At 36.0% G+C, this 24915-nt stretch overlaps 1 protein-coding gene across 2 annotated transcripts; it reads right to left on the bottom strand.

The window, feature by feature from the left end:
• Positions 1 to 766: 766 nt before the first annotated feature.
• LOC127938956 (PIN2/TERF1-interacting telomerase inhibitor 1) lies at positions 767 to 23725 on the bottom strand. Of its 2 annotated transcripts, none has more exons than XM_052535889.1 (7): positions 23590 to 23725; positions 23098 to 23207; positions 22461 to 22553; positions 22294 to 22375; positions 21948 to 22031; positions 14221 to 14306; positions 767 to 1612 (listed from the first exon to the last, which is right to left on the bottom strand). In XM_052535889.1, exons 1-7 carry the CDS (start codon positions 23606 to 23608, stop codon positions 929 to 931), a joined length of 1158 nt encoding a protein of 385 aa, XP_052391849.1. In that variant the 5' UTR covers positions 23609 to 23725; the 3' UTR covers positions 767 to 928. The 2 variants fall into 2 exon arrangements, with proteins under 2 accessions (XP_052391849.1, XP_052391850.1); XM_052535890.1 differs by lacking the exon at positions 23590 to 23725 and adding an exon at positions 23393 to 23554.
• Positions 23726 to 24915: the final 1190 nt, after the last annotated feature.

Raw genomic sequence — 24915 nt, 5'->3', positions numbered from 1 at the left:
GTGGGAGAGGACAACACTGAAGTATGCTTCATTATGGATTATGAGCAAGTGATGTAATGCTAAATCTCTCCAAATCTGATCTGAGGAAGAAACAAACTCCTCTACATCTTTAAGAGGGAGTAAAAGTTTATCAATATGTTCATAATTGGGTGAAGGTGGAATTTGGATTAGAATTTCATTTGCCATTTTAAAAATGACAGAAGTTATATTAATCCAATATAAACTATAACAAATTACATAATTTTTACCAATTATGTCAATATTGGTCCAGTTATGTAGAATACATTATTTCTCACCTGATTAGTCATCAAAAGATTTTAATCTACTGATTATACATCTATATTTACCTTTTAAACATTCCAGGGGCATATTTTCTGGAAAGCTCAGCATTCTTCCACTACAGACCATTTAAAAACACTTTACAATTTAAGTCATAAATTAATAAAATTTTATAAATTATATAGGCGGAAAGTGAAATATAAAGTGTCTCTGAAAATACCCCATATTTTTTAGGAGGAAAATAAAAAGTAAATCATTTATTCGGTTTGCTACATTTAGGAATTTCAATTGCTGCACAACACCATTATCTCTCTATATATTAGATATTTTGTAAAAATATTATACACACACACACACACACACACCCACACACTTATATATGTATAACTATATGGCCCATATTGAGGCATGCATCTAAAAATGTTATTTCCAGGAAACCATGACAACAAAGAAAAACAAAAACATAAAACCACAACTGCACATTCAGTTTGTTGTTGTTGTTTTTTAATGTTTTGTCATTTAGTTTAAATTTGTAGAAATAAACTATCATAAATGTAAATTCATCAGCTTCATTGTCATTCATTTTGGTGATCAAAAACATGATGGTATCAGAAAGTCAAGCGTTCAGAGAGCAGTTAATTGTAAGAAATCATTTCTTCTGTTTTTTCTTGTTCTTTTTGGGCACCACTTCCTCAGTTGCTCCTTCCTCCTCATCCCGTTCTCTCTTTTTCTTCTTTTTCTTTTTATCTGAAACTTTATGGTCCATATTCCCAGTCTCTATTGTTTTCAGTTCATCTGCATGAACCTCTGGAGATGTTTTTTTCTCCTTCTTCCTCTTTCCTGTGGTGGGAGCGTCTTCTTCAGTGGTGCCATCCATTACTGTAGGAGCGCTGCCCACTTCAGTCCCATCCTCATCCCGCTCCTCACGTTTCCTTTTCTTCTTTTTCTTCTTTTTCTGTGAGCAATTTGGCTCTTCAACACACTCTCCTGTTACTGAGGTCAGTGCATCTTCCTCTACGCTATCTCTTTCACTCTCCCTGTCTTTTTTCTTCTTTTTCTTCTTTTTGGACTGCTCTATATCACTGGTGTTGGGGGAGTCCTCCATGGAGGCAGGTGTAGCCAGTGGGGAAGGTGCATTGCTGCTGACCTCAGATGAAGACGCGGCTGGGTCTCGTCCTGTCTGAGTCTTCTTGATCTGGGCCATCCGCTGGGCGAAGTACTCTTGCATGGTCAGTGTGCTGGTCACCGTGTTTGATTGTGTCTCTGGGTTCAGATTAGTTCCTGTGTCTTTGTCCTCTTCTCTCTCTTCCTGAGAGTCAGGTCCACTGCTTCCCTAAATGAAAGATATAGACCAATATAACAATACAAATAAAACAAACAAAACAGTATATATAGTAATATATAATTGCATTATTAGTATTACCATATAATTAAAGTATATTATAAAAATGTATAAAAAAAGATGATGATGGTTGTTGTTAAAGTATATTAAATGTTTTATCATAAAAATAATTTAATAAAATAATTATAAATTATGCCAATTTACAATAATGTGTGTTACGGTATAATAATTACTATTTTCATCAAGTGATTATATACAGTATTTTTCTCTAATAAATCAATTTTATATTAAAATAAAAATTTTACAGTACTACAAGAATAATATATACACATCAAGTGATAACACCGTATATATGTAAACTGTATAATACAACAAAATAGTTATTATATCTCATTACATTAATGCTTTTATTATTAAAGGGGTTAAAGCAAAAAAATCCTGAGCCTGAGTTTTTTTCCGGGGGTGGGGCAGGGCGGGGCGGGGCGGGGCGGGGCGGGGCAGAATGTGTAAAGCATGCAATGACTGTGGCAGGCAACTTTAACATCTGAAAGGATACTATGGCAAAGTTATTGCTTTCATTATTCAAACGGATTTTCTTTTCCATGAATATATGGTTGACCTGAAGAATGAAAGCTATATCATACACTTGGAAAATTATGAGCTATCATCATTATAGTTTCACTACAGTTAAATTAAGTATTTTTTATCTGTATTATAATAACAATAATAATAGCTTTACTATAAAAATAAGAGCAAGAACTCAACATGCAAGCAGAATATCCAGTAGTGAAAGAGCGAACTGTCTGTTAGGAATCAATAGGACAACCCCTCAATTAATTTGAAGAACTTCGACGTACACACCCCTCATGCGTGTGTCATTAAATGCTTAAACAAGTGTCAATCAACTTCCAGTCATGCTGAGACTTGTACCAGGTATCTAATGACATCACTGAACTTCATCTGAACTATCGGCTAAAAAAACATGTACAAAACACTTAGTTAAAAAAAGTATAACCTAAAAATGTCTTAAGTGAAAACATTTATTGTCCTCAATCGGTCACGAATCTGATTCTGTTCTTATCTTTATATATTTTTACACAGTGTTGCAAATATTCAGCACTATGTATATATAAAGAGGAAATGGATTCAAAAGGGGGCGTATGTACAAGTCACTGTGTAAATGGTTGGATTAAACAACTGATTCCTGAAAAACTTGCCTGATGAGTGAGAGACGGTGCTTGCACTGGCCAAACTAAGACAGTGATTATAAGAATTAAGAGAAAGAACAAACTTTATAGCATAACATACAGCTTAATCATAACAGGCAAGACACAGTGACTATGTTGAAAGACCACAGAGGAACACTTTAGATTAAACCGTCGTCCTCCAATACTTTATCAAGTTGACTCTCTCTCCCATTCGTCTTCATTTTGCTAATGGCCTCCTCAATGCATAATGATTTGCAGTGAAGAATACCCGCTCTGAAGTCAGCGCTAAACCACGCCGGTGCTCTACATTAGACGCCAGAGACGCCGGTGAAAACAGCATTTTTCAAAAGATGTATGGAGGGACTGGACCAAAAAAAAAAAAAAAAAAAACAGATTGCAAAGCTTTTGTACAGCCAAGCAACAGCAAAATACATACAAAGACTTGCAATGCTAAAGAGGTTAAAAGCATTCTACATATAAGTAGCGAAAAAGTAATAATATTAACCACCTTAAACCCTAACTACTAGTAATAATATAAAACAATATTATTACTAGTAGTAAGGGTGTGTAACCGCTAGACACAATTAACTGCTAGAAATGACAATCAGTAGAGATTTTGAATTCTCTATACTGGATACACAACACATGACATTGATGTGCTACGCGATCACCAAAACTTATCACTGGCATGAATTTTTAAGCATTGTGGTTTAAAAACAATTGATTTTAAGCCATTGAAATGTAATCAGCAGCAAAAGAGAACTCGGTATATGAGCACACAGTCTCCTCTGCGAGTATTGAAGTTATTTTTGCCACTTTATAGTCCTTAAAAGGTTGAAAACACATTTGTGTGTATCAAAATGCCCATCTTCTCAACTATCCTTTTAAACACAGTAGGTCTTAAGTAAAAGATACAGCTGAGAAGGAAAACACGTGTAACAGTATAATGGATCTGGGCAGCTTTTGAAGAAAGATAGCTTGTCACTGGGGCAATACGGTCAAAGGGACGTCTTTGTACCTTTTTTAAAAGTGACGTGACATTCAGCCAAGTATGGTGACCCATACTCAGAATTCGTGCTCTGCATTTAACCCATCCAAAGTGCACAGACACACACGGAGCAGTTTTTGGGTGATCTCTTTGAGAACCACTATTCTAGATCAGTGGTTCCCAACCCTGGTCCAGTGGTCATTTTCAGGTCTTGAAAAATTCAGATGTGCTTTAGTACTAGTACTAGATGGTCATCGTGACTACAAGCGGCTGCCACAGGTCCCTCAAACGTTGGAAGTCACCCAGAGGGAGACTGGAGAACTGCAGATGTAGGCTCATTAAAACAGAAGTCTCACTTTTCCCTCCAAATAAAAGGAAATCTATATTTCTGGTTTTTGGGGGGCTGTCTTCAGAGAAGATGCGTCTGACTTAGAGCAGGGACTTAAAGAAACAACTGGGGGGCATTTTGGAGCACACTGTGAAATTACTCTCTGGAGAGAAAGAACGAGGAGGAAGAGAGATGGAGCGAGCGGGAAATCCTCTTCATCGGAGAGGTGGTGATAGTGTGTGTGTGTGTGTGTGGTGCGATGTCTCACTGCCTGGGGACCTCCATTAGGCTTATCTCTCTAATGTGCCGAGAGAAGTGCTGTTGGAAGCATTCCCTCAACAGTGCTGAGCAGGGATTGGGTTATACCACACACATGCAAGCACATACGTGCACGCGCACACAAACAAACAAGCCAGCAGGAAGGCTGACACGGAGATAACGCAGGTCCAGGTTTCATGACTGTGCTTGGATGTCCTAATGAGGGTGTAAACACAACAAAAATGGCCCCTGAATGTTCTCAAACGCTCTCTGGCTTCTTCTGCCTCCACATTCCCTCCGTTCTTTCTCTGCTCCTGGCAGATGGGAGGCCCCAGGAAAAGGATGCGTTCCCTTAACTGTGTGCAGTGTTCAGATAAGGCCCTTGCAGCAGGAGCTATGGGCTCTTTCCTGCTCTGCTCTCCCCAGGCATGGGCGGCTGGAGGGGTGGGGGCGGCGCGGCAGTGGGGCTGGACTTGGAGGGGGGTGTCAGGACATTCAAAAGTCTGTGTGATGAGGAAGCCAAAGAACAAGACATTGCCGCTGACGCCAACACATTGCAGCAGACAGTCCGAAGCAGCCAGGAACGGTGAAAAAAAAACCTTGTCGAAATGTGTTCACGAACCAAAAAAAAAACCAAATCGTGACAACATTCTTGAATTTGCTGCTGAAAACTGCAACTAATTTGTCCAACTCTGTGCTATGTCAGAGAGTCCCTAATTTATAATACAAAAGTAATATTCCTTCCTGCACAGAGACACGGCGCTCTGACTACGCTAGTTTAGCACTGCAAATGCTGCGTCAGCAATGAGAACTTCTGGTGTCCAGGGATTAAAGACCACAATATGGTACAAAAACACTGTTCTATAAATAAAGTTAGGATTATTTCTAGTACTGATTTTTCACAATACTTTTACAATAATCCCAGCTGAGAATGTTAAGCCATCAAAAATAAATGTGTAAATGCAGTACAAGCATTGTATAGGCAACAATTTGTTAGTAGTGTGATATGTTTAAAAAGACATTATAATATTGGGGGAAGGAAATATATATATATATATATATATATATATATATATATATATATATATATATATATATATATATATATATATATATATATATATATATATATATATATATATATATATGTATGTGTGTGTGCTTGTGTTTTTGTGTTAACATGTCCTTTGATCTCTCTTGCTTTGATTTTACCTTGCAACCAGACTTAAAAATCTGTCATATTTATGATCCCGTTTTGCTAATCTGTATAGTATTTAAATGAATAAAAAAAAGATTAATATATATATATATTTTTTTTTTTATGTACATATTGCTCCCTGACTGAGGAAAAAAAAAAAAAAAAAAATATATATATATATATATATATATATATATATATATATATATATATATATATATATTAATAGAGTGAGCATGCATTAATATATTAATAGAGTGAGCATGCATTAATATATTAATAAAGTGAGCATGCATTAATATATTAATAGAGTGAGCATGCAGTACAAACAATTTGTTAGTAGTGTGCTATCATAATTAAATAGTAGTAAAAAAAATTATAAATTACAATATTAAATACATAAATGTAAAAAAAGAAATTAATATAAAAAATACTTAAATATTTAAGAAAATATTTAAGAAAAGCACTGTATGTGCTTTGGTCACAGGACATAAAAATCTGTCATATTTATGCAATTATGATCCCGTTTTGCTAACCTGGATAATTTTTTAAGTGATTAAAAAACTCTTAAAAACATACATAATGGTGCCTGGCTGAATGAAGAACTGATTTAGATCTTCGTTGGGCATCAACTATGGATAAGGTCAAGGTAAAAAGTCGGAATTAAATGATCAATCAATCTTCATTTGTGAAAAAAAACAAAAAAAAAAACTTCTTTAAGACATCAACACTGTGTTTTTCTCTTCTTATCCCTCAATTTCTGAAGATGGAAGCATTGAAGATAATTTACTCCTTTGAGGGTTCCAAGTTAAAATACCTTCTAAACAAAATAGATCCTGGCCCATTACACTCACAGGCCGAAGGATAATATTGAGATGATATTGGGAAGAGGGCTGAGTGTGCGAGTGTGTTCTCATTGTCCTGCCACTATTATAAATTTGGTGGTGGCCTGGGCTTATGGATCGGGACCCAGATTACCCAGGTGTCCCTCCCTGATGAGGAGAAAGGACCCGTCGCGCCATCCTTCATACCATTCACATGGGCGGACAGCAAAACTGGTGGCACCCACGCAATACAGTGCTTTGCATGCTTTAATGAGCATTTGAACATGCATCATGATATAATACATTACGTGAACGCAAGTAATGAAGTGGAACAAAGCAAATAGTCCAATTACAAGCCATCCTTTGAGACAGGTTTCTTTAAATCTACATCAAGCATAATGCTCTTCTTACCAAGGAAGACAATATCTAAATAATGTACACAAAACTTTAGACAACATGTTAGAACAGATGCAATCAAAAAAATTAATTTAATTGATGCATTCAAAAATCAGCAATGGATCGTAAGTTTACACCGATATGGATTAAAAACAAGCACATTACTGCTAATTATTATTGTTTTTATTATTTGATTGTTATTAATAACAACAACAATCTACACCAAACAACATTTTCAGGATGCATCATATATAAAATAATTTAAATGTAAAGTTATATTACAAATTTAACAACAGCAATAAATTATTATTACAATTATTGTCATTTTTATTATTATTATTATTATTATTATTATTATTATTATTATTATTATTATTATTATTATTATTATTATATCAATTTAGCATACACCATGCAACTTCAAAGAATTTCTCTGGTGTATATTATAAATAATAATAATAATAATAATAATAATAATAATAATAATAAATTAAATTAATATTTATTTATAATAATTACAAAAACAATTCGATTTTCAATATTAATCATTAAAATAATTAACCATAAAGACAAAAAAGAATGAATAAAACCGGACAAATGAAGGTGTAAGTAATGAAGAGGTATTTGAATAACAAAGACCTATACCTAATGCAAACAGTAAGCCGGCGTGATGCAGACCTCTCCACCAACCTGAGACTTCATTACTTATCATGAGTAACAAATGGCAACAACACGCTGCATAGGGCATCATCACTAAACTCTGCTTACTTTACATTGTAAAGTGCTTGCCTTTCCGTGCCCTCCAAGGAGCTGATGTGTCAGCCCCAAGATGGAGGACACACCATTTATTCTCTGCCCTGCGGTGATTTATTAGATTAAACTGGCGGTGATTAAATGCAAGTCGAGGCCCAAGAAAACAGCAGAGGTGGTGGCTCTCAGGAGCGTCAGGCGGTTAGCTTCCTCTACTCATACTGTAATCACCATGCCAGGGCAGTTCTGCCTGGGCCAACAATGACTGCAGAAGTTGGCCATTTCAGTTACCGTTTTTAGTTAATGCCGTTTTTATTTTCACACTAATTTGTACGTGTCAGAGCTGGCATGGGCGTGAAGCCAGTTGCCGGAGGGTATGTAGCAAGCAGTCATTTCAGTCCGTTTCTTCATTACTCTGTAGCCCTGTCAACAGCATAAGGGAGGCCGCGCTTTTGTTTGAGGCAATTAGATGTTATCCGAGAACATATTAGGGATCTCGCACTCAAAAACAAACATGTCTTTGAACACCATCGCAGAGGCGGCAGTTACTGCATAACATGCTGGAGCACATGGTTACATCGCACCAGTGTGCACTGCTGTCTGGTCCTAAAGCTTCTGTTTTTATGTTTAACGTTTATTCAGATTTGTATTATTAGCATTTTGTAAGACATCAATAATTTTATTTAGCAAGTATGCATTTCATTGATCAAAAGTGACAGAAAAGACACAATAGACTTTAATTTCAAGTAAGTGCTGTTCTCATGAACTTTGTGTTCAAAGAATCCTATAAAAAAAGAAAGTCTAAAATAGAAAACAACATTTTTAACATTAATGAAATGTTAAGAAATTAAGAAATGTTTCTTGAGCAGCAAATCAGCATATTTGAATGATTTCTGAAGAATCATGATACTGAAGACTGGAGTAATAAATAGTATCTTTTTTAAATCGCAATAATATTTTACAGTATTTTTTTTTCTCTGTATCTTCTAATCAAATAAATGCAGCCATTATGAGCATAAGAGACTTATATATAAATATATATAAATAATTATACACAGTTTAAAAAGCCTAATTTGCTCAAATTGAGAAATTAAATGTTGTTGACAAATCTTTAGTTTTATTATTATCCTTCGATAATATCTAATATTAGAAATTTGAGTCATATATGAAATGTTTAGTTATGGGAGCTCCATCAGCCCGCTGGTATACTTGCATCCTCAGCAGCATTTCGGTGTTCAACTCCGCCCACCAGCCGACTCCCATGAGGCCAATGACATCGCTGCCTCTCGCCCCTTCACCGCTTCATCTGCCAAATGGTGCAACCTCTTCTCCTCATTTGGTGAGGTGGCGGCATCGGGGGAATGTGCGAGTCAACTGGCCTGCGATCCTTCATGAGGACGGGCGTGGGCTGATACAGAAGAGCTACAGGTACCACCCTCCAGTCTGACGGCTTTGTGCTGGAGCTGGCGTGGGAGTGGGAGAGGCCACAGGGGGTCACGCCAACCCCTGGAAACACAGCGAGAGGAGATGCCTGACCGCCTGACTGGAACCATGGAGACAACCCCAGACCCAAACGCTCTCAGCACTTAGCTTAAGAAAAGAAATCCTGTTTCTTTACGTTTGTAATAAAAAAACAATATATAGGCTGTTTATGTGGGTAGTTACATAGTATATTTACATTATGTAAGTAAGAGTGCAATTAAATGTATTCAGACTATTTTTCTATGCTGAAAAAGGTTACTAAACAATTTGTTGTAATTTATATAATAATAATAATAGCGGTAATAATAGTGTATACATCAGATGAATCCCCACTTTAAAAATTTTAAAATATTCAAGTACTGTACAACTAAAAAAAATAAAACAATTGCAAGATTCTGTAAGTTTTTTTTATTATTATTAAAAATAAGCTATATTATTACAATTATATTTCCATTTTAATATATTTTACCCCAATGCTAAATTTTCAGCATCATCACTCCAGTCTTCGGTGTGAATTCTTCATTCTGATATACGGTTTCGTGCTCAAGAAACATTTCTTATTATCTATGTTGAAAACAGTTGTGCTGTAAGTATTTTTGTGGAAACGGTGATGCATTTTTTTTCCAGAAGAACAGAAAGAGAAATCTTTTTATTATTTAGTATTACATTTCTATGTTATTTAAACCATAAATGTCTTTACTTTCCATTTAGATCAATGCACTGTTGCTGTATTGAACTATAAAAAAAAAGGGACTTCCATCAACAGGTAGCAATGGATCTTTTTTAGCCTACAATAAATGGAAAAGCCACAAAAAAATCCCTACAAAAAATGGCCAAAATGATACAAAACTAACTTTTATCAAATCAAACCAAATATCAAATGAATCATTGTGAATGTCAATCTGAAAGACTATTGTTTGTGGATTTAAACTGAAAAATGTGGAACATAACAATATCAAAACTACAACTTTGATGTGGATATTATGCTGAATAGACATTTATTAAGCAATTTAAAGCAAAGACCAAATCAGACGATTGTCTGAAACGCATTCCACACACACAGATGGAGTTTCACGCGAAATATATAAGTGTAGGCCTTAGCGATCCACCATTGACGCAAAGAACAGAGGTAAAAAATGACTAAGTTTCACTGATGTATGAAGCAGGAGGGAGTCCATTTATCAGCGGGCCCTCAGCGGTCGCCCGCTCGGGTCCCTCAAGTCACAGACCGCGACGCTCCCCTTTTGACTGATTAATTAGCCAATCACAAGACATTTTTCACCAGCAGCAGGAGGGTTTATTTCAGCTAATGCTGGGGCCTCGCAAACCGAGCCACGTTCAAGCAAACTCGGCTCTTTCCTCTGGGCCTGCCGGAGTGGAGGGGGCTACAGAGGGGCCGAGGGAGATAAATCACACCCACTCCTCATGAGTCCGTACACACTAGCCTACAGCCTAACTAAGGCCCCCGAGAAGAGAACGAGCCAACAGGAGAGAAAGAGACAGGGAGGGAACAAAATAATAAGAGACATCAGGAATAAATACTGAAAGGTAAAGACAAAAAAAAAAAAAAGTGATCGAGTAAAGCCGACAACTGGGAAAAGACTCAAATAAACATCATAATGCCATAAACGCTAGACGTGAACATCACTCTCTCTGTCGAAGAGATCTTCCCTAGAGGTTAGAGGTTGCTGTGAAATTGCTAAATAAGGAAAATAAAAAAACTATAAAGATCAAATGAAAAAAAGAAAATAAATAATTTAATTGAGCAGCTTTGATATTACAACAGAAGCACAACAAATATCTTATGGGGCCCTAAAAATACAAATTTGCCCTTAAAAATAAGGGGCCTCAAGTAAAAAAGGTTGAGAAGCATTGTGTTCCACTATTGTCCATCACAATATTTCACACTCAGCATCTGTTTATGCAAGCGAAAAGGCTCCAACTGGTTTTTAAAGATGGAAAAGCAATTGGGTCGCTTTCCATTTTTGTTGAACTTCCTCAGAGATGTGACTTTTTCGTCATAATGCGTCACATGGAAAAAAAACAAATAAATACTACTGCACCAGAAAAATACAAACACAGATCCATAACAGCTTCTTAAATCAAAAATAATGAGCAACTTGGAGCAGCCTCCCATGTGCATGCATGTGTGTCAGAGAACACTGTGACAAGAGATAAGGGACTGGCAGGAAGCTTTGAGAGAAAGGAGGAAAACCCCTGGTGCAAGAGGTGGGAGCGAGGGCGGCCAAGACACAGCAGCAGTCAGATCGACTCTTTATATGAACGCTAACTGAGCAATGCACTAAAAACCTGAGAGTGACACTGATGACACAAGCTTGGTCAAAAAAACTCTATGGAACAAGTATATAATTGCCTTCCTTGCACAGATTAAAGTGTTTAAAGCATCAGTTCGTCATGTTGCCTCATTGTGAACCCAGGGTGCATCTACAGTATACACTGCCGTAAAAAAATCTTCCACTGGCCGTATCACCACACAAGCACACAATGCACACATAAACAACGCCCCCTCATTGGCTTCCTATGCAGGCCTAACTGCCCCTCGTTTACAGGGTTCGCCACCAGCCCTTTGCCACACGGCCTCCTGGGACACCATTGTGAGCCTGTTCAGATTGGTTTTCAATCCGGTCAATGAAGTCCCTCCAGAGCAAGACAATAACAAACTGCAACAAAACGATTAGCTGAAGAAAAAAAAATATATAGCACACTGCCGGCACTTCCAAATTCAGGCGAAGCATGAGGCGCTGCTATTGTGTCGCTTTCTCAGTAAAGAGGTGGTTCTGCCGGGGCTGCATGGAACTGCTGTCACAAACACCACAAACCACTGTCAAACAAGGTTAAGAAAATTAAACTTGGATTTGTGTGACAAACTGGATGATACATGAACACCATATGTAGACACACACTGCGACTGTCTTAACATACAGAATGTTAATTCATATGGGTTTTAACGAGGGTGGACAGTGAGCAATATAAACAAAATACTACTTAATAGCATAAATAAAATCTGAAATCAACTAATTTAATAATCTTTAAAAGAAAAGAAAATTTACATTTGAAAACAAACTTTTTTTATGTTTTCGAGAGAAGTCTCTTCTGCTCACCAAGGCTGCATGTAAAAACAATAATATTGTGAAATATTGCAATTTAAAATTCTATCTGAATCCATTTTAAAATAATTTATTTCTGTGATGGGAAAGCTGATTTTTCAGCAGCATTACTCCAGGAAACATTTCTTCATATTACAAATGCTAATATGAATGCGTTTGTGTTTTTATTAAGGATTCTTTTCAATGAATAGAAAGTTCAAAATAATCATTTTTTACTTTGACCAATATATTACTGGACGAAAAAAAAAATCTTGAAAAAAAAAATGCTGTTTAGTCCAGCCAACCCCATTTCATCTATTCAGTTAGAAAATCCCAGAAGCATGTTGCAAAATTGCTCAGCTCAACGTTTGGTAATTCCATACACACTGGCACTTAGCAACTAAACACTAAAAACTAAACAAACATTAATAACGTCGGCAATTACCTGCTTGATTAGTTAGACGCTGAAGAATGAATTGATTTCAACTTCCTGCCAGGCAGAACTGTTTTTCTTATCGTAATCCACAATTTTCCAAAAACAAATAGTCTAGAACTGATGACTGTATGGAAAGTATTCAAACCATTTAGTCTTACCATCTATTTTGACTTTTTGTAAAGACATTTGACATTAAATGCTTGCTGAAAATCCCCTATAGACATAGTAAGAATATTTGTATTGACAATGGACATATCAACTGGTCTTATTTCATTTATTCGCACACTCTGTTGTGGTAGATATATGAAAATACCAAAATAGGCAGTTTTTTCTATGCTTTATGGGAATCAATTTATAACAACAGCGTCTTTGCACAGCAGCCAAGAAGCGAGGCACATGCAGAGTGTCATGACAACAGCAAAGCTGCTCTGATGTGGCATTTCATTCACGAGCCAAAGCTTAAAACCTAAGCTTACCTAAAACTATTCTTTCTGCTGCCTTGCCTCAGAATGACAAATCTCACTAAGAACTAAACTACAAAACCGCAGTATACTATTTACATCTCAACAAAAAGAAAAAAAAAATAAGGAAAAGATTTGCAAAATAAATAGGTGTGGACATAAATTACAATGTCAAATTCAAGGTGGACTTGCAAAGGAAATACAGTTGCAACATGGGCCGGGGGAACCACCTTCAAACTGAATCCAAACTAGCAGTGTAAGCCCAAACTCCACTAAATAATCCCTTCAAACCAACTTCTCCAAACCAAGTTTCCAGGGTTTGAAGGGATCATCAGTAATTCGGTTTTTACTTCTATCACTGCCTCCTGTACCTGGGAGATGACGGGGAAATGCAGTTTGATCGTGCCCACTAGCACAACATCAGAAATACTCTTCCTGATTTGACCACAGAGGATCCTGACAGGACTAGGGGTGAAAGAGTAGAGAGAGGGTGCAAATCCTTTAAGGGGATTTAAGCGGGATCCCTGCCTACAGTGACTTGTGTGTGGAGTCAGACTGCACGCTATGACACGATCATTATCAGCCTGAAACTTGCTGCAAGCGGGTCACGTGAAATACATGTGGGATGGAGCGTAAGATGACATGCAATCTGCTGCAATAGCTTTGCTATATCTCAATATTACAATCAAGATTTAGATAACAAATGTCAGCTCAACATTGAGGAAAGGCTCGTTTTGGATCTTAAAGTAATATTAAGGGTAAAACAGCATTTGTGTCTTGAGTATGTTGGTTACAACAAAAATGTACAATAACTGGTCGATGGTTTTAACAATTTTGGCGAGAGATCACTCAGAAGTAAAGGTTTTTGTTGGGATTTTGTTGGTTAACTTGGCAAATCTGTGAAAATTGTGAATTCCAAATTGAGAAATAGTTCGCCTTCATGCAAAATTCAAAGGACTTAGTGGATTTCTCTTAAAATTATTGGATTTTGCACACAAAGAAATTCACTAACAACAGTAAACATGACCTCATCTTTACCAAGAAGAGGGACAAACTGATTTTTTTATTTTATTTTGGTAATCAACATTATTATATTAACCTGGAATATTATTGAAGCAAATTTTGAAAAAAGATGGATGTTGTGGTCAACTTGCACTGCTTACCTCATCTCGGTCTCTTGTCTCTCGTTTCGATCGCTTCCCAAAAATACAAGCTAGGTCTGTTTCGCTGCGACTGGACAGGTCTTTTCCTGTGAGAAAAGGTTAAAAACAAGGAGACTTTTTATAGATCTTTGACATTATTCCACACAATAGAACATTTGTGTAAACATTTCGAGCTCTGCTTCAACGCAAGGGCAGCAGGGTTCTGTTCAACCTGCAGATTCTTCTGCCAAACCCGTGCGCTACCAAATACAGATTTAAAAAGACGTTAGTGATAGTTCCTCTTTCGATTTAAAAAGAGAACCGTTTATTATGCATTTCACAAACATCTGGAGAGATGAAAAGGAAACATTTCCGGTCGCAACCGATTGACAGATGGATATTTTTCTAGTGGCGTTCAACTTTGATTTAAACTATTGATTTAAATGGCTAAGGGTCACTGGACAGTTTTGAACTCCTGCCGAGAGGAAAGGTTTAGAGGTAAGAGAGGTCGCAGGGGATGAAACGGCTGAGGAAAAACAAACGGTTCAGGGACGGCCCCACCTCACACCTCCCGTTTTCCAGCAGCTCAAAGGCTCCAGGAGTGCCTGGGCGCCCGTCTCAGCCGCGAGTCCTGTTCGTACAGCTGCATCCTCTTCCTCCAAGCAGCTCCTGATAACACTCACTTATTTATTGCTCTAGGGTCTTTTTCAGCGTGGCTTTCAAAGGGGAGACCTTGCCTTCAAGTAACCAAGGTATCCTGTAAGCAGCCCAAACAAAAGGCCAGGCCCGAACAAGCTTTCCACTGATCACAGTGGACAACAAGTGGAGCCCAAAAATGACCTTTTTACTTTTGGAAAAGAGATCTATCAACTTACAAAGGGTTAGTTTTGGGTGTAACAACAAATGCCACTGGAAACCTTCAGAGGATTACATTGAATCATGTACTGATCACCTTTTTCCCCCATATAGCTGAAAGGAATGGGGACTAAAGATTTCAAGCTTCAAAAAGGCAAAAGAACCATAGAAGCATCTTATGATTCATGTTATATATTCTAGATATTCAAACGTCAAATGACAGCTTTGTGAGAACAACCTGAAATTAAAGTCACTGAAAACCTTCCCATCCAGTAAGCTGTTAATCATGGTGAATGAATTATTGAATCAGTGAGCTGAACTCAAGAACTGGATCAGTCTGATTCATGATTAATCACTCAATCAGTAAGGTGAAGGCAAAAACTACATCTGCCCAATTCATGAATCATTTAGGTTATTTTTGTGAACTAAATCAACCAATTCTGCTTAAAAATAATTCATTGTGAATCAGGCATTTATTTTCTGTGAATAACGACTTGATTGAATCGGTTCACATCACTTCTGAATTCTTCAAAAGTTGTATGGACACTTTTTTTTTATCATTTTGGAGCTTGACCGGACTAGTCCTCATGGATGGAATGAAGTCATAAAAACGGAATTTATGCAGAATGCGGAATGTCACAGAATTTGAAATTTTTGCCTGAATAAATCAAAAGTAGGTCAGTAAACATAAATGAAACCTTTGTCAGCTAGCATGTTTGGCTAAAAAAAAAAACATCTTCACAAACTGTCTTTTCAACTACACAATATTATTTCTGTCTTATAGTCATTTATATTATCAAAGAAATACTGGGATAAAGTTTATAGTTCAGATAAAAACATTGATATATATCTGGCAGCGATCAAAATAAAGCAAATCCCCTTTTGAAAGTGCTGAGCTTCAAATAACGTTTGTGTCGATTGCATTGTTTCACCACTAGGTGGCGACAAGTGTCTTAATGTATTTGTCAATGAATGAATTTTCATTCAATAGAATCGTTCAAAAACGCTGATTCATCCAGTAATGAAACAAGGGAAGTAGGTTTATGAGAGTCAACTTTTTCATCATTCTAATATAAAAACTGGGGTTTTAAATATATATACACTACCAGTCAAAAGTCTCTTCTGCTCACCGAACCTGCATTTATTTGATCAAAAGTACAGCAAAGACAGTAAAATTTAGAAATATTTGTACAATTTAAAATAACTGCTTTCTACTTGAATGTATTTTTAAAGTGCAACTTATTCCTGTGATGCACAACTGAATTTTCAACATCATTACTCCAGTCTTCAGTGTGACATGATCCTTCAGAAATTACTTTAATATTCTGATTTGCTGTTCAAAAAAACATTATATTATTATATTGAAAACAGATTAAAAAAAGTGTTCCTTGAGCAGCATATCAGAATGATTTCTGAAGGATCATGTGACACTGAAGACTGGAGTAATGATGCTGAAAATTCAACTTTGACCACAGAAATAAATTTCACTTAAAATCTTACCGTTCAAAGACTTTTGGACTGGTAGTGTTTATTAAAATGTTTAATAATTCATTCAGATTAATTAGACACTTTTAAATAGACTGCAGCAATGACATTTTGTAACAAATTATTTTATTTAGTTCAGAATCATAGGAGAATCGTGATTAGAGAGCAAAAAAATTGTGATTCTCAATTTATCCAGAATCGTGCACCCCTAATACACATATACTGAAATGTGTTTGATGCTCGCCATTTTCAGACTCTTCCGTCTCAATATAGGAGTACATGAACAAATGAAAATAATCTCTAGAACTGCTCTGAGAGTCACTGCATGAGCAATTAACCGCTTCTTGTGAGAAAAACTCTTGTCATATGATTTACAAACAGAAACGCAAAGGTCTTCACAGCAACCCGTCAAAATTAAAGTTCCGTTTAACTTTGAGTCTGACAAAAATATATTAATGTAATAATATTACTACTAACAATAATACAACTATTATTAAAACATTTTCAATTTACCAAAATGTATTCAACAGAAAATTTTAAACACACAGTATTTGTAATAAAAAAAAACACTTACATTTTTTTAAACACTGTAAATTCAATTTTTGCAAAATTTATGGAAAACACGTTAATTTAGACAAAAACAATAAAAGACTATGCTTTTTTTGATTAATAAACTTTAACCATTAAAATAGTCTAGCAACATTGAAATGAAAAAAAAAATTAATCCAGAAAATTAAGACAGAAAAAAAAGGAATTTCTGAAAAAAATTAAACTGAATATGAAAAAAACATTTAAAATTATTATTAAATTATTATTTGTATTATTAAATTATTTCATAGTGCCCTAGAAGCAAGGTCACCGTTGAGGTGTCAACGAATGTGGCATAACTCCGGTCAAACCGGATTAGTAATCACAGAGGCTTTTTCGGATCGACTTGCTAATCTGACAAGCGAAATACTAATTGACTGCCTCAAAAGACACCTGGATAAGTTCTAAGCCTTTCAGTTGCAATTAAATAAACAAGGAAAAAGAATTTTCTGGAACAAGAAGTGAAGGTGACAAAATATGAGGGGGGTGTTCTTTTAACTGGCTGAACAGGAAATAGTAATGATGGAAATATTATATGCACTGGTTTGTTTATCAAAAGAAATCATGTCAATTATTAATGAAGGGGGCCCAAAATTGTTCCGTTCATCTGTGTAACAGCTTGACCCACTCAGATGATGAAGTGCTTGCAGTTCAACTCACATCAAGAAATACTGGATCAGTTGATAAATGGGCAGCCAATTAAATCTGGGTTACTGGTTTACGCTGCTCATGTCTGAGATGGGCGCTGGAGACGCCGGTGCCTTTCTCCTGTTCTGAAAGCCATCAATCTTTAAAACTAGCAACCTCACGGCTACCTCCATCCTGTCTAGAGCAGGGGTTTGTTTGCTTCTATTCTAAAGGACCAGTCCAAAACATCTTCATAAGACTGGGAGAAATGTCCAATTTTCCTGACAAAAGATAATCAGCACCAAGAGGCTATTCAACACCAACAGACCTCTACAGACTACATTTAAGATATCATTGGTCAAACGTTGACTAAATTACTCAATTTATTACTGTTTTTAGAATAAAAGTAAAGTCATCTAAAGTGAAAAGTATGAAAAGTATAGAAACTATTTTGTGTTTAAAAAATATATATATATAAAAAAAAAATTTGGTTTATATAAAGGGAACACATGACTGTTGATCCACTAAAATAAACAAGTAAATACATACTTTATATAAAGACAGTAACAGTTTGCACAGATATTCTTACAGTACAACTGAAAAGTTTGGGGACAGTATTTATTTTTTTATTTTGAAAAATAAATACTTATTTACAAGGACGCATTAATTTGATCAAGTGACAAAATGCATTAAAAACATTACAAAAGATTTCCATTTCAAATAAATGCTGTTCTTTTGAATTGTCAATTCATTAAAAAAAAAAAATTATCATGGTTTCTACAAAAATATTAATCAGCACAACCACCACGGGAATAAATTATATTTTAAATTATACTCAAAAATAAAAAAAATAATATTATTCCACATTGCATTTAACAATATTATCAGTTTTACTGTATCTTGAATTAATGCAGCCTTGGTAAGCACAAGAGGCTTCTTTTAAAATCTTTTAAATACTGACCCATAAATTTTTATATTTCAAACAAGCAGCAAACATCTAAGCACATTATGATGATGGTATACTGGTATATAAGAGAGAGTTTAATGGTTCCCAGACTAACTTAGGTATTTACATTTACTTTAAAATGAGTGTTAGATACAACTAGTTAATCTGTTAAATCAATTAAAGGCCTTAACCTGGCAACAGCTTTGTAGAGACATACTCAGGAAACGTACAAAAGGTGAGGCCATCTATGGGTTACAGAGCAACCGATATCAGCAAAAGATGATCCACTCAACAAAGCCTCCACGGGAACCCTGACGCGGTAACAACAAGCCAACTGCCATGACAACACACTACAAATCTGTTAGCAGTCGTAACAACCAGTGTTATGTTTGTCAAAGACATCTTAATTCCACTTTCAGATGCAGCAACATAAACCTTGAACAAACTGATAATGATCAAATTACATCACACCTTAACAGAACAGAGTCTGCTTCCGAGAATTCTTTTGTCATTGTATAAATCATAATCAGAGGATTTCAGAGGAATTGCATTGCATTACCTTTTACCATTAATCTCTAAATAGTTACGTTTTCAGAATGTATGATGTCCATCATACCAAGAGTAGGAAAAAAACTTTTCCTAATGAGCTTGAGTGATGCCGTTTCACCCCAGGAAGTCACAAAATGGGACTCATGGAGGCAAAGGGCAGCCACACAACCAATCAGAGTTGAGCTGAGGTCACGGACATGAGGTTAGTGAGGTGGCCCGATTACCACAGGGGGTCGTGATGAGGTTGTGTGCGAGATGTCCAGTTCGTCTCATGAGACATGGGACACATCCACTGAGAGTACGCTCTTCCTTCTCGTAGTTAAACAAAGGCTTTGACAACAGAGACAACAACATTAACATTGTTTTGGATGCTGTGTTATCTGTGGGACTCATCAGGTGCTGATTGAGGCCATTTTGAGAAGTGAGTGTGCTGGCCTGTGCTCCTCACAGGAAACAGGAAGTCAGGCTTAGGAGCGTTATGCTACGGTGTACTCTCAGGTGATAAGAGACAACGAGTTTTCCCCCAACATTCCTGACATTTTTTTATAAGCATCCATCATGGAATATGAGACAATGTCTAAAAATACCACTTATTCAAATGTCAAAGCATCAAGAATGGAAAACCGAAGGGCAAATAAATTTCCCACTCATAAAGAACACCAACAAACATCAGGCCACAATGCTTTCCAGTCTGGGAAGGATGTGAGCCATTCAGCAGAGGTCAACGGTACGTGACAAAACATACAGGGAGATCGTTCAACTGCCAGATCAAACTCAGGTTAATTGTTTGTCTACATGATGGTCAGAAAACTTGGAGAATCATGAAGTGACGCTCCGTACTAGGGACGGCACAGCCTTCTGGTTAAGCTGACCGCACAATTAGATCCTGCTGATCTACTGCAGCGGTGACCCGTGAGCTTTTACTACAGAAGCCAAAGCGTACACAGTTCAGCTACTGAACACAGGAAGTGATGGACGGGTGGTGTGTGTGTGTGTGGGGGGGGGGGGGGTGGCTTCATTTATAAAGGAAATTTAAAAAAAAAAAGTTACAAAAAACTGACTCGGTTTCTGTTTTTCAAATTAACATGTAGTTTATTTATAATATAAAAAAACAATAACCTTTCACCACCAGAATTAAATAGACAAACCTGACTACATAGAGATAAACTCAAGTGATTTATTTGTGAAAAGGTCAATCATCTAGCATGTGCCCACAAATAATATTATTATTAACTATAAACTATATAACTATTATTTTGGTTTATTTTAAATAAAATTGTAAGGAGAAAACTATTCATTCTACAGCCTACAGCCGTGGTTCTCAACCCGGCCGCTAGAGGGCTTCCCAGGAGACTTAGAAAACAAGCATTGAAATATATGAACAAAAAACAACAAAAATCCAGATACAGATTTCAATTCACCCACTCAAAAACAGCCTTTTTTTCTGTGAAAAAAAAGGATCCCACTGCCTTGAAAATCCTAAATGTATTAGAAAGCCTAAATTTAAAAATACGACTTCTAAGCTCTGAAATATTTTAATGGGTACAAATTGTGACTTAAAAAGTCACTTTAAAATTAGATTAATATTTCTAAAAACTAAAAAAGGTCACTTTAAAATTATATTAAAAGTCCCGTTCTTCGTGATCCCATGTTTTAAACTTTAGTTAATGTGTAATTTTGTTGTTAGAGTATAAATAATATCTGTAAAATTCTAAAGCTCAAAGTTCAATGCCAAACGAGATATTTTATTTAACAGAATTCGCCTACAAAAAACGACCCGTTTGTACTACATCCCTCTAGTTCCTGCAGGAATGACGTCACTAAAACAGTTTTTTGACTTGCGCTCCGACAGAGAATAGTTGCGTTTGTGTTTGTCACCATGTCGTTGAAACGCTGTTATTTTCATCTCAGAGCCCAATCACCTTTGTTTGGGCTTCCCAGGGACGCTGTCCTTAGAGATTAATGGTTACAATTCATGTTTAACTCGGTTCCTGGAAATGATAATCCACATGTAAAACTATGTGCAGCACATTTTGCTGAGGACTGCTTCCTCAATCTCAATCAGTTTAATGCCGGATTCGCGCAAGATTATTCTTGAAAGATGGAGCAGTTCCCTCTTTGTCTGAAGAAGGCGTTGTTTATGGTTGTTAAGTGTATTTTATTATTTAAGTTGGTGCGTTTAACAGTTTCTGTAACTTATTACACAAAGGGCAACGCTGTTTAGCTTTGTAAACTAGATTTTAGGGCTGTGCAAAAAAATCGAATGTGATTTTAATGCGCATCTCGTCAGTAAAAACGCTCCTGTGATTGTAAGTACATCTCCAGCACGTGCGTTCTAGCCCAATCACGTTTCCAGGAGGTCAGCCTGCTCTAAGCTGGTGTCGAATCACAACACAGGTACCACTGGCCCAATCAGAACTCATTACGTATTTCTGAAGGAGGGACTTTATAGAACAAGGAAGTCATCAGCCCGTTTTTGTGACAGTGAAAACAGCGGTATACAGATAGGTGAATTGTGTGAAAAATACTGTGTTTTTTTACACGCGAAACATGAACACATGTTATATTGCCCACTGTAAACACAATCAAAGCTTCAAAAAAGCGTGAAAAACGGGACCTTTAATATTCCTAAAAACTTTTTTTATTTTTAAAATCCTTGTCCAATACATATAAGAAGCCGTGACACTGAATGACTCACCCTTAGTGAATTTCATGTAGTGGACCCTTTTCTTGGATGTCTTTGACTTTTCTTCCAAACTAAATCCCTGTTTCTGTGTGGGGCCTGAAAGTATATTAAAAAAAATAATAAGTGTTATCACACATAAGGCTTTAAACAGAAGACTGACGCACACTTAATGCTTAAGAGAAATGAAAACCAGATGGCAATGATCACAGCACATTTGATATTATTTTAACATCACAATAGCACCACCTAGTGAACATTAGGGGGAAATAATTTTCAAAGCTGCAATGACAAACATTGTGCTTTTACACAAATATATATGTACACACACATTGCACTCCATGTTTAAAATTCTGCTTACTATCAGTGTTGTTCTGTGCATGGCAGCTGTTAAGCTCAGCAAGGAGTTGATTAAAATCATCCTGGTGGGCAATCCAGTTGTCCTAAAAATTAATAATTATAAAAATTACAAATAAAATAAACAGAACATGTCAACTTAAAGCCAAGAACACAGGAACAATTCTTCACCTCGTGGTTTGTTGTAGTGCCCAGACCCAGGCCGTTATTCTTTACTTTAACCTTGATGTGTTCTGTAGCCCCCTGTTCACTCTTGCCAAGACCCTGCCCCACAAAAAAAAAAAAAAAAAAAAAACACAATCTCACACAAATTATGACATCATTAGAAGAAATATTACCTTTCCACACAAGCAAGAAGTGGAGATTTTAACCTTTCAATTGAAACAAGAGGAAAACTGATTTCTGAAATTTCAAGTGTGAGGCTGAGGCCATCAGCAAAAAGTGTTTAAATAGACAGACAGACAGATAGATAAAACATGTAAACATGTTTATTTATGTATCACTAATTTGCTTGGTACTGTTAAGACTTTCACAAACACTACTGTAATCTATACAACTTACAATCAACTCTTCATCTGTGCCAGCCAGCTAGATAACGTTCTCTTGGCAGTATTTAAAACATCATTCTTCATTAATTCATAACAGAATGTTTCATTTTTAAGTTGAGTTGGCAGCTGTCAATCTAAAGTGTCATCTGTCAGTTGGACCACAATTCTCTTCAGTATTCCACCGCCTTTTAATTTTGAGCTCAACTTTATATTCACTACAGGATTTTGAGGCATTTTGTTTTATATGTTAAAAGTGTTACCTTTCCTTTGGACCAGCCCATGCGTTCCAGCATTTTCTGTCCAAATTTGGACTCATCGTTGCTCCAAGCGCTGTTTCTGGGGTCCACGGACCACTTCTGTTTACGACGAGCTGATGAAATATCAACATGATAAGAAGAATGTCACAAACTCTACACTGCAATAATAACACATCCACTTTCATGTTACGTTTGTATAAGAAGATATTACGTTAGAAATGTCACAAGTGTATCGTGTTTATGCGAAGCAATATAAAGCTGAATGTACAGTACGTACATGACAACTTATGTGATTCACCTTTTATTAAAGAGCCATGATTGCTAGCCTGCTAGCAAACATGCTAAACAACGTGGAGGAATGCAATAATAACTTTAATATACCCATGTACCATCAATCAAATTAATCTTCTAATAGAATATTACAACAATCGGCAACTAATCTTTTAAAACGTTCCAAAAAATAATCCTAAAGTACATCCCAAATTGTAAACTCACGCTCGGCAAGCATGGACATCTTGAGGGGTCCTTGAACACATGGAGAAACAGGGAGGTTGTCCAATTTGTGCCTGATTAAAATTTATGAATTAATGTATTTTTGTATGTCATCTAAAACATCACAGCATTATTATAAAATAGGAAATTGACTTAAAAACCACACAAAAAAACTATATCAAACACGAATTTAGCTTATTTTTAGGCCATGATTACAAGCAAACGTATATCCACTAGTAGTGTATATTTTGCAGCAGCAGATGGCGTAAGTGGGTTAACTATTTAGAATCATCTCCATAAAATTGAATTAGCTTTATGAGACTTTGTTTTATTTATTTAATGTGATTCAATGTATTTATATCACTAGTGGCTATCAAAATCTAAAACAAACTGGTTTTCTTTGCACATCATAATTTTGTAAGGCCTTGCTTAATTGACATAATAGACTACATTAATATCTTAAGATGAAGTAAATACCTAAAGTTAACTCCCCATATAGCCTGTACCTGTCCTGTGTTAATGTGGTCTCTATGTACAGTTTCCAAGTAAAATGAGTTTATTCTGAATCATGTGGGAAAGTGTTTTTACTGAGCACTTCCACAACGAATGTTACTCTCTCAAGTCTCTTAGCAGAGAGGGCTGACTCTGAAGTGATTACTATAGCAACCAAGATATTGAGGACACTGTGTGAATGGATCATATTTCATCACTTATAAAATTACACTGTGGACAGTCAGTCCCAAAGATCAGATTTGTGTGCAATATTGCAAAGATACCCTTCTGAAAAATATGTGTGCTCAATTTTATAAAGCATTTACCTGTAATGTATTTTTTATGTCATTTACTCACATTTTAATGTTATTCCAAACCTATATGAGTGTCTTTCTTCTGTTACACATACATACACACACACACACACACACCAAAAAGGTCTATACTGTGTAAAAGAAATTATAATGCATTTTCATTTAATTGTAAATAACAGGCAGTTGAACGCCTGAAAACATTGCATTCACATTAAAAGTATGCTAAAGTGTACTTTTGCACTTTTATTTATAGTGTCATATTGAGTCATACCTTCATTTACACTTTTCTTTTTGTTGCATGAAAATCATACAAATGTTGTTTCATATAAGCAAGACTCCAATTATTTGTGCTTTGCTCAGCTGTATTTCTTTTACTACACTTGTCTAAATTGCAGAGAAAAAAAAGATCAGGTCAGGGGTTAAAAATAATAAAATAATAGTGCCAACTTACACAAGAATGACCTTTTTCTCTCTTTCTGTCTATCTTGAATAATCTACTTAATATGAAAGATATAGAGGTGTA

Source organism: Carassius gibelio, chromosome A20 (assembly GCF_023724105.1).
Source record: "Carassius gibelio isolate Cgi1373 ecotype wild population from Czech Republic chromosome A20, carGib1.2-hapl.c, whole genome shotgun sequence".
Lineage (NCBI taxonomy): Eukaryota > Metazoa > Chordata > Actinopteri > Cypriniformes > Cyprinidae > Carassius > Carassius gibelio.
The sequence above is the reverse complement of the archived record's forward strand: the minus strand, read 5'-3'. Positions and strand labels throughout refer to the sequence as shown.

What these genes read in the sequence shown, in the direction of transcription:
- LOC127938956 (XM_052535889.1), bottom strand. An exon ending in TGGGCTGGTCCAAAGGAAAG is followed by an intron (nt 22,554 to 23,097) that starts GTAACACTTTTA and finishes TTTGTGGGGCAG; the next exon opens with GGTCTTGGCAAGAGTGAACA. An exon ending in TGCACAGAACAACACTGATA is followed by an intron (nt 22,032 to 22,293) that starts GTAAGCAGAATT and finishes ATATACTTTCAG; the next exon opens with GCCCCACACAGAAACAGGGA.